This window comes from Nycticebus coucang, chromosome 10 (assembly GCF_027406575.1).
Source record: "Nycticebus coucang isolate mNycCou1 chromosome 10, mNycCou1.pri, whole genome shotgun sequence".
Classification (NCBI taxonomy): Eukaryota; Metazoa; Chordata; class Mammalia; order Primates; family Lorisidae; genus Nycticebus; species Nycticebus coucang.
Window position 1 is genome coordinate 16,341,172 of NC_069789.1, and position 16,083 is coordinate 16,357,254.

A 16,083-nucleotide genomic window follows, 5' to 3' on the forward strand; every position below is an offset into this window, starting at 1 on the left:
CTGTCAGAGCCTGGCCTGCCAGTCTCCCTGACTGCTTGTTCCCAGGCTCACCTCCCCTTGCCTGTGTCGGGGTCTCTCATCCTGTCCCGGCCTTCAGAACCCCCCTTCTCCCGTGAGACCTTTCCTGCTTTTCCCCACGTCTGCCAAGTCAGGTTGACTCTAATCTTTTGAACCACTGGCGAGCTGCATTATGGCCCCATGCATGATCTCAGAGCAGCCCCCATTTCTCCCTCCTTCCTTCACTCCAAGCAGTGGCTGTGCTTTTCTTTGTAGGATCTGAGAACTAAGTGCCATTATGCTAATGGTGTTATACAGTAAATACCTGTGGCATCAAGTGCACAACGTCCACGAGCCTCCATGAGGCTAAGCGTGCAGCAGAAGCCCAGAAAGACAAACCAGCTCAGGCCCTGGACTTTCCTCCTGTGCACAGTTCTTGCTCCTGGTGGTCTATCTTCATGTGGTGGCTAAGAAAATATTTAGGGATACATGTTTGAAATGGCATAGGGGTGTTTAAATGTGTTCTTCACTATGTATAATTGTTTCCCCATATGTTACATAAACTCATTTAACAAGTTCTACTTAGTGTGAGCAAATGAGTAGCTGGTCACTTAAATTATGAAGAAAATATTATATTTTATGGAAAAAAACATTCTTCTAAAACATACCTCCATCTACAGTTAAATGTGTTTAGTGCCACAACACCATGCTGTTCACGTTTCTTTTTTAAACTTTTCTGTACTTGCCATTCAGACTGTATAATGCATGCCTTTGACACCCATTCTTGTACTTTCAGAGTTGGCAATATACTATTTTCTGTGGAAACTCAAACCACAGAAGAAAGGACACAATTATATCATGCTGAAATAGACGCACTTTATAAAGATCTGACAGCAAAAGGAAAAGTATTGATTCTTTCTTCAGAATTTGGGGTAAGTCTCTCTTTTTTCCTATCATTTCCACTTTACCGGTGATTTTTTTTTTTTTATAAGCTTTTTAAAAGCTCTTCCCTTTCATTGAGACTGTACATCTTATGCTTGAAATCAGATTGAATAGACCTAAAATATTTTTAGTATAAAAACTTCCCATATTTACTAAATAGAGCAATGGGGTAGGATGATATGTTAATTATTTATGTCATTAGTACTGTGCATTATCATAAGTTTAGGCTTTGACAAAATTTAAATGAAAAATTTTGTCTGTAATGAAAATGGCCTGTGCTTCACCTTTTTCTTCCATTTTCTTCCCTATATTGTGGTTTTTGCTTATATATTTGCAATGAGCTTTTGCATTTAACCCAAATGGTGTGTTCTTATTGGTTTACAGCAATGAGAGTGCGCTAGAGGGCTGGGTGCAGTGCCTCACGCCTGTAATTCAGCACTCTGGAAGGCTGAGGCAGGCAGATTGCCTGAGCTCAGCAGTTTAAGACCAGCCTGAGCAAGAGTGAGACCCTGTCTCTAAAAAAATAAAAATAAAAACTAGCCAGGTGTTGTGGTAGGCGCCTGTAGTCCCAGCTACTCAGGAGGCTGAGATAAGAGGATCACTTGAGCCCAAGAGTTAAAGGTTGCTGTGATCTGTGACACCATAACACTCTACCAAGGGTGACAAAGTAAGACTCTTATCTCAAAAAAAAAAAAAATCGGAAGTGCACTGGAGTTGTTACACTTTGCACTTAGTGACCCGTTCCTAATCTGTAGCCTCCACCGTCTGTGGTCTGCCCTTGCTAGACATGGGCTCTGTGCAGCAGGAGTTTGTGGTAGACATTCTCCCCCCAACATGGCCCTGTCCCATGTTCTGCAACAGACGCCTATAACATTTTCTGATGTTCAATCAATTCATCCATGTAATTAAGCATATTTGTCAACTAAATTTCATTTCAGTATTGGGGCAGGGACTTGCCTGAATCTTTGGAAGTAGGGATACATGTTGTTTGAGAAAACATGTCTGTATTAACGAATGGTTTTTAAAATTTTAATCACAATATGTATTTTGACATTTCAGATAATACTAAAGGAGACTAAGATTTTTATGTTTATCAAAGGGTCACAGTTTAAGAAACAGCTAGGTGGCTTGGTGCCCGTAGCACAGTGGTTACTGCGCCAGCCACTGAGGCTGGCGAGGTGGAACCTGTCCCGGGCCAGCTAAACAACAATGACAACTGCAACAAAAAAATAACCGGGCGTTGTGGCAGGTGCCTGTAGTCCAAGCTACTTGGAAGGCTGAGGCAAGAGAATTGCTTAAGCTCAAGAATTTGATGTTGCTTAAGCTCAAGAATTGATGTTGCCGTGAGCTGTGAAGCCATGGCACTCTACCAAGAGCAACATAGTGAGACTCTGTCTCAAAAAAAAGAAAAAAGAAACAGCTAGGAAAACATCAAATTGAATTGTATGTATGTCCATTTATTGGAAGAAATGATAAAAAAAAAAAAGAGTATAGACTAAGAATGTGAAAAGTAGATTCTTATAGGAGAGGAATAAGTAGCCCTTTTGCTGATATAAACGTATCTCATCACCTAATGGAAGTTCAGTTCGTAATCAAGTATTTAATTTCATGAGCCTATGTCTTTTTTTCTAGGAGGCTGATGCTGTCTGCAACTTAATCTTATCCTTAGTTTATTACTTTTATAATTTAATGCCACTTTCTCGAGGATCCAGGTTAGTGATATCTTGTCATTAAAAACTTTTCAAGCTTAGAAACATGTTCTTGTTTGCTTACCCCTCCTGTTATGCATATGATTACAAAAGAACAAGGATCCGTGAGAGAGACCCCCTATTTTTTTCAAATTCACTTAAAAATTCTTTCCTTGATCTGCCACATCATCTACAGAATTATGGAAGACAATTTAATGTAGCGTGCTAACATGTAACAGGCCAGTAGCAAAAATCTGCTAGAGCAGCAGTTCTCAACCTATAGGTCGTGACCCCTTTTTAACAATGAAAATACCCTGGGGCATTGGGAAGGTTGAGCACCACTGCCCTAGAGCTTTACTGTGTGTCACACATGGAGCTCTGTGTGTTTTGATCCTTGGTATTGGGCAGCCCCTATTTTCCCCTTCTCCCTCTTCCATTTTTTGGCTGTCAGTTGACCTTTAATCCTAATGGGTCCCAATCATTCATTACTATTTTATGTTGGACAAATTCTTGCTACTTGTATGAGTACATCAGTAGTTTTTTAGGTATCATCAAAACAAAGGATATGTCTGTAGAGTTTTCATTTTTGTCTCTTTTCCCCACTACTCTATGTAGTGAATCATGTAAATGAAAGGCATATTGCCATTGCTAGCACATATTTAAACCTGAGTTGTTTGGGCTGAAAAGAATACACTTAAATGTCATTATCTTTCATAAATGCTTCAGAAAGTAAAATTTGCCTGGATGTGGTAGTAGTATATAAAAATTAAATTTGGTTATAGTATTTAAAACTAAAGAGGAACGTAAATGTTACGTGGTCAGCATAACTGTTGCTAGTTGTGTCCACCACATATATGTGCATGAGGCCTGTTCACACCAGCTCTGCGGCCCACCATGTAGGCACAGCACAGCACTCCCTGTATCTGTCCTCTGTCCACTCCTCCAGCAGCTCTGTGGGCGCTCATGTGACATTGAGGGCAGTGCAGCTCCAGTTGTTCCCTACTCTGTCCCTCATCCCTACAACTGTTCAGTCCCAATGCCTGTGGATTCCTCTTCCTCTGTTTCTCTCTTTCCTAAGCTCTCCGCAGCTAGTTTTACCCCTTTCTTCTGTGTCCCACTGCTCTCCAGAATCTTCCCAAAGCCACTAGCTCAAGTACAAGCTTGGTGGCACCATGCACAGTGTGCAGTGCCAGTCCCCGTAGGAGAAACATGAAAAGAAACACCTTGGTAATAAGGGAATGGGGAAGGGATTGGTCTCTCGTTAAAGAGCACGAGAGCACGTAGCACATAAGAGCACGGGAGAACATACATCACTGCTTGGCAGTCTCCACACCTGTGGTGTAAATAGCCACAGGATCACTTCTATAAATAGCCACGGGAGAAGCTACTAGAGGCTTCTACAAGGCTCCTACTAGGCTCCTACTAGTGCTGCTAGTACACTCCTACTAAGACTGACTGCTACGCCTTTGAGGTGCTCCAGCACCTCTGACCTGACTGAGACACCTGGCTCCTCCTGCTGAAGAGCCTTACCTGACTGAGACAGTGGGGTCCCCAGTACTTATGGGGAGCCGTACCCCAAGCGAGCTTGTACAGTGGTCCACGTCCTGGCAGTTTCATGGGCCAGGGCTGGCGACCTAGTGTCCCAGCTCTGACAAGTCCTGACCTTGTGCTGGTTTGCCTTGGCCATGGCACCTCTCCCTGTAGCTGCCCTTTTCTTTTCCCCTATGGCCCTCCCACAGATCTTCCATCTAACCTCTCTACCACACCTTGCCTTTTCCTCTGTCCCCTTCCTCCCCAACCCTAGGGTCCTTGAGGATGTAGTACATGTGTCTGTCGCCTCTGTGACATCTTCCTTGGTAGGTAACCCCAGGAATAGGCTCACTTGCTTTCCTCAGTGTCCACTCATGGCACTTAGAAGCTTACTCTCATGGTATCTGTGCCATCCTCTCCCCTCTGCTAAGCTGTATGTCTTCAATGGCAAGAGCTGTTATTATCATAAGCTGATGGATTCTAGAAAAAGCACAGCATCATGTTGCTGATGCTGGGTCCTGTGGACTTTTGCTGTCCCCACTCCACCCAGAAGCAACCAGCCCCCTCTCTCCTCTTGCCACAAACATAAGCACAACTACTTCTAAACATCTCCTACCTAGCCCTGCACACTCATTGTCCTACTCTTGTCTTTGAGTAAGTGAGGCAGGGGACCCTGCATCATGTGCCCCCAGGCAAGCAGGCAAGGGCACTCCACTAGAGTTTGTACCAACCTCCTTGGAGTCCTAGTAGTTCACACACCCCCACACACAAAGCTGCAAACATTCTGAGATAAATAAATTAATCTTATTTTTTAATCATTAAAAATGACCCCCCCAAAAAAGATTAATTTATTTGTATTTACAAAGTTTATTGTATTTTATATATATGCATTTTGAAGCCAAGCCTTATGGAGGACCATAAGACAACCAGAAATGAAGCAACCCAGGGCAGCAAGAAATCCCTACCAGTCAGTCATAACATTGAACGTGAATGGACTAAACTCTCCAGTCAAAAGACATAGAGTGGCTGAATGCATAGAAACAAAAAACAACCAACTGTATGTTGTCTGCAAGAAACCCACTTTACAAGCTCAGTGCCTATAGTTCAATCAGCTAAGGCGCCAGCCACATACACCGGAGCTGGCAGGTTCGAATCCAGCCCGGGCCCACCAAACAACAATGACAACTATAACCAAAAAACAGCCAGGCATTGTGGCAGGCACCTGTAGTCCCAGCTACTTGGGAGGCTGAGGCAAGAGGATCAGTTAAGCCCAAGAGTTTGAGGTTGCTATGAGTTGTGATGCTATGGCACTCTACCCAGGGTGACAGCTTCAGACTCCATCTCAAAAAAAAAAAAGAAAAAAAAAAGAAACCCACTTCATTTAGAAAGATGTGTAGACTGAAAATAAAGGGTTGAAAAAAGATATTCCCTACAGGGCAGCACCTGTGGCTCAATGGAGTAGGGCACTGGCCCCATATGCCAGAGGTGGCAGGTTCAAGCCCAGCCCTGGCCAAAAACCACAAAAAAAAAAAAAAAAAAAAAAAAAGATAGTTCCTGCAAATGGAAACCGTGAAAGAGCAGGAGTCACTGTGCTGCTGTCAGATTAAGACCTCAAGACAAACACTGTACAAAGTGACAAAGTCATCTTAATGATAAAGGGGGAAATTCAGCAAGAGGATATAACATATGCCCCAAACACTGGAGCACCCAGATACATAAAGCAAATATTATCAGAGCTGAAGAGAGACATGGACCCCAGTACAAGACCTCAGCACTCCACTTTTCAGCATAGCACAGATCATCCAGACAGAAAATCAGCACAGAAACACTGGACTTAATCTACACCATAGATGGCCCTAGTAGATATTTATGAAATGTTTTCATTCAGCAGCAGGAATACGTGTTCTTCTCTTTAGATCATTGATCATTCTCAAGGATAGGCCATATGTTAGGCCAGGAAACAAGTCTTTAAATTTTTTTAAAAAAGACTGGTGCGGTGGCTCACGCCTGTAATCCTAGCACTCTGGGAGGCCAAGGCTGATGGATTACTTGAGTTCACAAGTTCAAGACCAGCCTGAGCAAAAAGCAAGACCTCATCTCTACTAAAAATAGAAAAAACTGAGGCAAGAGGATCACTTGAGCCTGAGTTGGAGGTTCCTGTGAGCCATGATGACACCACAGCATTCTAGCTAGGGGGACAGCTTGAGGCTCTGTCTCAAAAATAATAGTAATTAAAAAAAATTGAAATCTAGCCAAGTATTTCCTGTGGCTACAATATAATAAAACTAGAAATCAATAACAAAAGAAACATCGGAAACTCTACAAACACATGGAAATCAAACAATAAGCTCCTGAATGATCAGTAGGTTAACAAGTTACGAAGGAAATTAAAAAATTTCTCAGAACAAATGAAAATGACAACATCAAAACCCAAGGTATATAGGAAATAGGAGGAAAGTTTATAGTATAAGCCGCCTATATCAAAGAGCAGAAAAGCTTCAAATAAGAACCTAACAATACATCTCAAAAAATTAGAAAAATAAAACAAATTGGTAGAGAAAAGAAAAAAATAAAGATCAGAGTATGAATAAATGAAATTGAAACAAAAAAAATTACAAAAGACCAACAAGAAAAGTTGGATTTTTGAAAAGATAAATTGACACACACATCACCAGACTACAAAAAAGAGAGAATACTCAAATGAATAAAATCAGTGATGAAAGAGGAGACATTACAACTGATACTGCAGAAATCTAAAGGATGAGTATGCCAAGAAGCTGGAAAAGCTAAAAAAAAAAAAAAAAAATGGATAAATTCCTAGACACATACAACCTACCAACGTGAACCATAAAGAAACAAAAACCCTGAATAAACTAGTATGAGTCAAGAGATAGAAGCAGTATTAAAATGTCTCCCATCAAAGTCTAAGATCTGGCACAAGACAACCATGCCCACTTTTACCACTGTTATTCTACGTAATATTGGAAGTTCTAGCTAGAGCAATCAGACAAGAAGGCACCCAAATTGGAAAGGAAGAAGTCAAATTATCTTTGTTTGCAAATGATATGACCTTGTATCTAGAGAAACCTAAGGACGTAGCAGAAAAAAAAAAAAAAAACTATTAGAACTGAAAGACAAATTCGATAAAGTTACAGAATACAAAAACAATATACAAAAAATCAGAACTAATATATGCCAACAGTAAACAATCTGAAGAAACCAAGAAAATAATCCCATTTATAATATGTACAAATAAGATAAAATACTTAGGAATAAACTTAACCAATGAAGTGAATGATCTCTACAGTGAAAATTTTAAAACATTGATGAAAGAAATTGAAGAAGACACAAAAATTGGAAAGGTAGTCTATGCTTCTGAATTGGAATAATTAGTATTGTTAAAATGTCTATACTACCCAAAGTAATCTACAGATTCAATGAAATCCCCATCAAAACACCCATGACATTCTTCACAGAAATAGAAAAAAATCTTCAAATGCTTATGGAACCACAAAAGATGCAGAATAGCCAAAGCCATCTGAGTGAAAAAACAGAACTAGAGGAATCACATTACCTAACTTCAAGTTATACTACAAAGCTATAATAACCAAAACAGCATGGTACTGGCATAAAACCAGACACATAGACCAATGGAACAGAATAGAGAACCCAGAAATAAATCTATACATCTATAGTGAACTCATCTTTAATAAAAGTGCCAAGAACGTACGATGAGGAAAGGATTGTCTCTTCAGTAAATGGTGCTATAGAAACTGAATCTCCCTATGCAGAAGAATGGAACTAGATCTTCTATCTCCCACTATATACAAAAATCAAATAAGAATGGATCAGAGACTTAAGGCTAAGACCTGAAAGTATGAAACTGCTAAAAGAAAATACTTGAGGAAATGCTTCAGGATATGAATCTAGGCAAGAATTACTTGAGTAATATTTTGAAAGCACAGGCAATCAAAGCAAAATTGGACAAATTGGATCATATCAAGCTACAAAAGCTTCTTCACAGCAAAGCAAACAGTCAACAAAGGGAAGAGTCAGCCTATAGAATGGAATAAATTGGAAAATGGAAGCATTTGTAAAGTGCTTATCTGACAAGGGACTAATAACTCAAATATAAGGAGCTCCAGCAACTCAAGAGGAAAAACATCAAATAATCTGATTCAAAATGGGCAAAGGATCTGAACAGACATTTCTCTTTTTTTATTATTATTATTAAATCATAGCTGTGTACATTAATGCAACCGTGGGGCATCATACACTGGTTTTACAGACCGTTTGACACATTTTCATCATACTGGTTAACATAGCCTTCCTGGCATTTTCTTAGTTATTGGTCTAAGACATTTACATTCTACCTTTACTAAGTTTCACATATACCCTTGTAAGATGCACCGCAGGTGTAATCCCACCAATCACCCTCCCTCCGCCCATTCTCCCCCCCCTCCCCTCCCTTTCCCACTTCTCCCTATTCTAGGTTAAAACTGGGTTATAGCTTTCATGTGAAAGCCATAAATTAGTTTCATAGTAGGACTGAGTACATTGGATACTTTTTCTTCCATTCTTGAGATACTTTACTAAGAAGAATATGTTCCAGCTCCATCCATGTAAAGATCAAAGAGGTAAAGTCCCCATCTTTCTTTAAGGCTGCATAATATTCCATGGTGTACATATACCACAATTTATTAATCCATTCGTGGATCGTGGGCACTTGGGCTTTTCCCATGACTTAGCAATTATGAATTGGCCTGCAATAAACATTCTGGTACAAATATCTTTGTTAAATAATGTGATTTAGGTCTTCTGGGTATATACCTCGTAGAGGAATGGCAGATCCAATTTTAGATCTCTAAGTGTTCTCCAAACATCTTTCCAAAAGGAATGTATTAATTTGCATTCCCACCAGCAGTGTAGAAGTGTTCCCTTTTCTCCACATCCACGCCAACATCTCTGGTCTTGGGATTTTGTGATATGGGCTAATCTTACTGGAGTTAGATGATAATCTCAACGTAGTTTTGATTTGCATTTCTCTGATGATTAAAGATGATGAGCATTTTTTCATATGTCTGAACAGACATTTCTCAAAAGAAGACATACAGATGGCCAACAGGTATATGAACAATGCTCAACATCATTATTCATCAGAGAAATACACATCAAAACAACAATGAGATATCATCTCACCACAGTTAAGATGGCTTTTGTAAAAAATAAATAAAACAGTCAATAACAAATGCTGGTGAAGAAGTAGGGAGAAGGAAACCATCGTCCAGCATTGGTAGTATTGTAAATTAGTGTGAGCACTGTGGAGTCCCACTGCTGAGTGTGTATCTGAAGAGGGGAATTCAATATATTGAAAAAATCTCTCCACTCCCATGTTTATTGCCGCACTATTCACAAATAGCCAAGATTTGGAATCAACATGAGTATCCATCAGTGGATGAAGGGATAAAGAAATTGTGGTACATACACACAATGGAATATTATATAGCAACACCAAAAAAAGAAGGAAAGCCTACCATTTGCAACAAATGTGCATGAAACTAGAGAAGATTAAGTGAAATAACCAAGCACAGAAAGATATATCTGCCATGTTCTCACTCAAATTGAAGAATATTGTTATAAATGAGGAGAGCAGCTTATGACATGAGGCTTCTGATAGCCCAGTGCTAAATAGTAAAAAAAAATTGATCTCCTGGAGACAGAGAATAGAATGATGGTTACCAGAGGTTGGGAAGGGTATCTGGGAGCGGAAGATACAGTATGGATGGGTGCAAAAATAAAGTAGTTAGATAGAATGAAAAATACTTGATAGCACAACAAAGTGACTCCAAGAATAAGTTAGGGCAAACATCAAAATGAAAGAGTGGAATTCTATCCCTAACCCAAAGGAATGATGAATGCCTGAGGTGATGGATACCCCAATTTCTTTAATTTGCATGATGTGCCTGCGTCAAAACATCACATGTACCCTATAAAGATATACAACTGTTACGTGCCCATAATAATTGAAAATAAAAAAAAAATTAGGAAAAGCTAAGCCTCATGAAGGCGTTAAAGATATATTTGTGCATACTTTTTTAACATGTTTACAAGAATAGGTAAAAGCAAATAGGAAAGGCACTCCTAACAAAAAGAAACACTTTTTTTTCCTCAGAAAAGGAATGTTCTTGGTAACATTTACCCTTAAATTAGTAAATCAATATTTTTAAATAAGTAGAGCTTTCCAGTTGGGCACTGAGTGGTTTTTCGGATCATGTCTGGTGGCTCTGCGGATTATAACAGAGAACATGGTGGCCCAGAGGGAGTGGACCCCGATGGTGTCATCAAGAGCAACTGGAATGAGATTGTTGATAACTTTGATGATATGAATTTAAAGGAGTCTCTTCTTCGGGGCATCTATGCTTATGATTTTGAGAAGCCTTCCGCTATTCGGCAGAGAGCTATTGTTCCTTGTATTAAAGATCCAAAAGGTAATTTTGGCACTTGGAGAGTATATGGGAGCAACTTGTCATGCTTGCATTGGTGGAATGAATGTTCGAAATGAAATGCAAAAACTTCAGGCTGAAGCACCACATATTGTAGTTGGTACACCAGGGAGAGTGTTTGATATGTTAAACAGAAGATACCTCTCTCCAAAATGGATCAAAAATGTTTGTTTTGGATGAAGCAGATGAAATGTTGAGCCAAGGGTTTAAGGATCAAATCTATGAGATTTTCCAAAAATTAAATACAAGTATTCAGGTTGTGTTGCTTTCTGCCACAATGCCAACTGATGTGTTGGAAGTGACCAAAAAATTCATGAGAGATCCGGTTCGAATTCTGGTGAAAAAGGAAGAACTGACCCTTGAAGGAATCAAACAGTTTTATATTAATGTTGAAAGAGAGGAATGAAAGTTGGATACACTTTGTGACTTATATGAGACACTGACCATTACGCAGGCTGTTATTTTTCTCAATACAAGGCGCATGGTGGACTGGCTCACTGAGAAAATGCATGCCAGGGACTTCACAGTGTCTGTTCTGCATGGTGACATGGACCAGAAGGAAAGAGATGTCATCATGAGGGAGTTCCAGTCAGGGTCAAGCCGTGTTCTGATCACTACTGACTTGTTGGCTCGTGGGATTGATGTGCAACAAGTGTCTTTGATAAACTATGACCTACCTACCAACCGTGAAAACTATATTCCCAGAATTGGCAGAGGGGGTCGATTTGGGAGGAAAGGTGTGGCTATAAACTTTGTTACTGAAGAAGACAAGAGGATTCTTCGTGACATTGAGACTTCGTACAATACTACAGTGGAGGAAATGCCCATAAATGTGGCTGACCTTATTTAATTCCTGGGATGAGATAGTTTTGAATGCAGTGCTCGCTGTTGCTGAATAGGCGATCACAACGTGCATTGTGCTTCTTTGGGAATATTTGAATCTTGTCTCAATGCTCATAACAGATCAGAAATACAGATTTTGATAGCAAAGCGACATTAGTCGTGAGCTCTTATGAGGAAAGTCATTGGCTTTATCCTCTTTAGAGTTAGACTGTTGGGGTGGGTATAAAAGATGGGGTCTGTAAAATCTTTCTTTCTTAGAAATTTATGTCCTAGTTATGTCGAAATGGTTGTATTAGATGTTCTCTATCATTTAATAATATACTTGTGGACTAAAAGATATAAGTGCTATATAAAATCAGCCAATTATGTTAAACTAGCATATCTGCCTTTATTGTGTTTGTCATTAGCCTTAATAGAAAGGCCTTTAAAGTTGATTTTTTTTTTTTAGAAAGCATTTAAATGCATTTTGTTTGGTATTGTATTTATTCAATAAAGTAATTAGTGCTAAGTGTGAACTGGACCCTGTTGCTAAGCCCCAGCAAGCAATCATATCCTAGGTAGGGTTAAATCCCCAGTAAAATTGCCATATTGCATTGCACATGTCTTAATTAAGTTTGAATGTTAAATAAATTGTATATTCACTTTAAAAAAAATTAAAAAAAAAATAAGTAGAGATAGTCTCATGTTTAAATATAATATTTTACTCTAAACAATTCTTAAATAAGATTATATCTTTTATGATGGAAAATCCATGGCAAGATTTAACATGATAACTGTTTATAGACCAGCACAAATTGATCATTGTTCTTTATTTAAATAGTGTAATCGCTTACTCGGTCATCGTGGGAGCACTGATGGCAAGTGGAAAAGAAGTAGCAGGAAAAATTCCCAAAGGGAAGGTACATTGGAACTGGAAGGGGAACGTTTGGTTGTATGTTGAATCCCAGTCTGTGGATTTATATTTTAAGGTGTGTAAGTCAAACAGATCTCAATCTGTGACTTTTCCTCTGTATTTAATGGCACTCCCAAATTTATTTCTTTTTCAGTTAGTTGACTTTGAAGCTATGACAGCCCCTGGTTCAGAGGCCTTTAGCAAAATAGCCAAAAGCTGGATGAACTTGAAAAGGTAACTACCTCATAAAGGGTGACAAAGGGCATCAAAACTGGGGCAGGGAGGGGGTTTCAGGTTACTTTGGAGCCCTACAAAACATGTAGCTGTTATACTCGCTTTTATAAGTCAATGTTTAGTACAGTGAATTTAATCTACTTTGTCAAGGTTAAAATGTTTTGCTGTTGTGGATAAGACCATTTAAGGTTGAGTATATGGATAAAAATGAACGATGAATATAAAATAAGGAAAATAAAAATGTTAAAAAGTCATATTGATATAACTAGGTATTTGCTTCTCTTGGCTGCTTACCCTTTATTCCCAACTCTTACGCTTGCAAGTAAACTTTGCCCTATAGGCAGAACCATTCCACCTTGGTCCGGGTGGTAGCACTTGGCCTTCTTAGTTGAATTTCACTACACTGCAGGGTTTATTGTCACTGAGGCAGGAAATACATGTGAGGCAGTGAATGCTGGCCAGGGGTAGCTTGATGATGTCTGCATGTGAGGACTCCAGCAGGCCATGGTCTCTTGTTTCCAGAAGCACTGGGGAAGAGCATGTGAATTCAGAGTTTGTAAAGTAAAACCCCCAGATGCTTTAATAGTTAAATAAGTAAGTCTCACTCTGTGACCTTATGTATTCTTGGCCTTCTTGTTTTTTGCATCCCAGCTGCCTTCAGGTTTGCCTTTCAACTTCATTTGACCTAACAGCCTCTGTAATTGTTGCTGGGTAATTTATGCCCTTGTCTAACATGGGGACATTTTTGCCTATTGTCCATTAGCTGACTCCATTAGAACTTCTTACCAGTTACACCTCGGTCCGGTACATTCTTGTTTCAGGTTTATGAGTTTGCATGTGTTAGTAAGCAGACCACGTGGCCAGAGAGCTCACCTCCATTTCTTAATTGTGCAGCGTGAGTCTTTCATCATTCTTTAAGGAAAGACTAACAGGCTGCCTTATGTTTCATAGCATCCTTTTTCATACCTTATCTCGGCCAGCGCTATGATAACTCTGGAGTTAAGAATATTGTTACAAATGAGGAGAGCAGCTTGTAACATGAGCCTCCTGATAGCCCAGTCTGCTGGCTGTAGCAAGATCCGGTCTGTTCACAGCTCCTCCCTGCTCTTCTTAGATCATCTGATGTGATATGCACATAGAATGCTGGAAAAAGAGAAGAATAATAGGAATAAAGGTAATACAAGCTTTGCCCGCTTTTTGGTAAAATTGTGTTAATTTCATACACCTTCTTTGTGTTTTTCTTTTTCAGTATTTCACCTTCTTATAAGACTCTTCCATCAGTATCAGAGACGTTTCCAACGTTAAGGTCGATGATTGAGGTGCTAAACACCGACTCCTCCCCACGTTGTCTTAAGAAGCTCTAGTTCCGCTGTGGTATTTATACAAGTAAAGGGCCGGACCTCTTGCTGTTTAAGTTATTTTTTAAAACATGAAATTATAAAGAAATTAGGTCCTTACTTTTGATACCAACTTTTGATAGGAATTGAATACTTGAAATCATTTTCTTTACTTTTCTGAACCATAACAGAAATCACGAAAGAGGTTTTTTGGAGGAGGAAAGCTACTTGACTGGGAGGAAAAGTGTATGTATTAGCCAGTGGCCTATTGGTTTCCACTTAAAAAGTCACACAACTTCTTCCTTGCAGCAAAATAAAATAGTTTTCTTCATCAACCAAAAATTAATAATGAAGGTGAACAAAACCAATAACCGAATAGGAGTGTTTTCATTCCTTTATTTTCAAAGACTTTCTTTTTAGGCACATTGTAATAGGATGTCTTTTTTTTTGACTCACATAATCTCCATGTGTGGGTTCTCCCTCTTACTTGAGCTGTGAAAGATTCATGGGCCAATAGTACATGTCACATAGCCAAGAACGCTAGTTTTGAATGATACAAGCAGTATTCACCAATGTCCCAAACACAGAATTATTGAATCTTTTTTTATTTTATTTGTTAGAAAAAAATAAACTCGGGTGATTTCTGTAAATCACCAGTTTGGGGCACTGGATTATGTATGTTTTTATTGTGTGGACTAGTTTTACTTGCAGGTATAAGAACATCCAGAAAATTACTCATTTTTTTTTCAGACAGGGTAAGTAACAGTAAGTAAATTGGGTTGATTAAATTGTTACCATTTCCAAGTCACTTTTATTTTTGTTCTTTGGGTTTTGTTAAAGAGTCAAAAGCAAACCTGTTCACTACTTTGTGTTTTTCTGCGGAAGTTTACATAATAGACCATCCTCACACTGAGGAGTCTAAGCTCCTGGTGACAACACTGATGCTGTCATGAGCAGAGTTAACTGAGCGTTGGTAGAAGGTGTCCTTCTTGATTGATTCCCAGTAGCTGTGGACTTGCCCTGTGGATAGATGCTGTTCTGGGTACTGACAGGTGCTTCCAAACAACCACAGGATGTGGCTCATGTTCTCGTCTCACATGGGCAGCCACCAAAGGAGCAGGGGAGAATGATGTAAACTGTTGGGCACATCTCACTTTATAAACAGATTTCATATCCACAGGTAATGTTTTCTCCTGAGACTACTGCTGTGCTCAAAAAAGCAAGCGTCTTTACTTAATGTTTCACAGGTATGGGAGCTGAGGGTCTGGGAGGCTAGTGACTAACCAGCGTCACCCTGGTGTTGAAGCAGTGGTGCCAGGGGTTCCTAACCAGTCCTCCCTGGCCCCAGGGCCTGCCTGTCCCAAGGAACCATGGTTTCAATCCTTTGGCTTTTCTTAAGGTTTAGAACCCTTAGTGCATGCAGTCTTCATATGTCTGCCAAGTTCTTCTAAGTTTCTCTGCACTCTTAACTTCATCCTGTGTTGACTAAAACTGGCCCACCTTTTATATGTGTTGCAAATAAAGGAGGGAGGGCTTAGAGGAATAGCTAAAGTTAACAAGGAGTGAAGGTAGGCCTGCATGATCCTATGTTGGTCAGAGTCCACTTTCCTTCCCATAGTTCTGGCTGAGCTTCCAAGCACAGAGGAGCTGTGTTTGGACACATTCTGCAGGATTGCAGAGCAAGGTCAAAATCACAGAGATTACACAACGTAAAAATGAGGTTTCCAAACTTTTCCCTCTTTTATTGCTTTTCATTTTAAAGTCAAAATCCTGACATTTTATGAAGGACTTTTCTTCACTTCATCACCAAGCCAGTTCTTTACAATTTGAAATTGTTGATAACCTGTTTTTTAGTTAGGGAGATGGCCCAGATAAATTAGCTGACTTTCCTAAGGTGTGACAGTGTGTCTAAATCTTATTCGTGCCTTGGTCCTCCTGAGCTACTTAAAACTCCACAGACTGGGCAGTTTAAAGGCACTAACACCATCACAGGGGCTCCACTTTCATCACCTCGTGGAAACCCAAATACTCCCACCAGCCCCACCTCCAAATGCCATCACATCGGGAGTCAGGGCTTCAGCATATGGATTTGAGGGGGACATAGATGTTCAATTGAT

At 39.6% G+C, this 16,083-nt stretch overlaps 2 protein-coding genes and 1 pseudogene across 17 annotated transcripts in view; 2 read left to right on the plus strand and 1 right to left on the minus strand.

The window, feature by feature from the left end:
* The window catches only part of TTC13 (tetratricopeptide repeat domain 13), a 109,423-nt gene extending 94,788 nt beyond the window's left edge, over window positions 1-14,635 (plus strand). For 6 of the 15 annotated variants that reach the window (XM_053606682.1, XM_053606683.1, XM_053606687.1 and 3 more), the window contains 5 exons: window positions 794-929; window positions 2,572-2,651; window positions 12,324-12,402; window positions 12,550-12,629; window positions 13,879-14,635. In XM_053606682.1, the coding sequence (XP_053462657.1) occupies window positions 794-929; window positions 2,572-2,651; window positions 12,324-12,402; window positions 12,550-12,629; window positions 13,879-13,993 (490 nt within the window). In that variant the 3' untranslated portion in view covers window positions 13,994-14,635. Of the gene's footprint in view, window positions 1-793; window positions 930-2,571; window positions 2,652-12,323; window positions 12,630-13,878 lie in introns of all 15 variants that reach the window. The other 9 variants (XM_053606677.1, XM_053606678.1, XM_053606681.1 and 6 more) reach the window with 2 other exon arrangements.
* CAPN9 (calpain 9) overlaps window positions 1-16,083 on the minus strand; it is a 274,380-nt gene that overhangs the window by 52,039 nt on the left and 206,258 nt on the right. The window lies entirely within an intron of this gene.
* On the plus strand, window positions 10,429-12,204 carry LOC128596876 (eukaryotic initiation factor 4A-II-like; annotated as a pseudogene). Its single transcript, XR_008383159.1, has one exon. The product of XR_008383159.1 is annotated as a eukaryotic initiation factor 4A-II-like (transcript).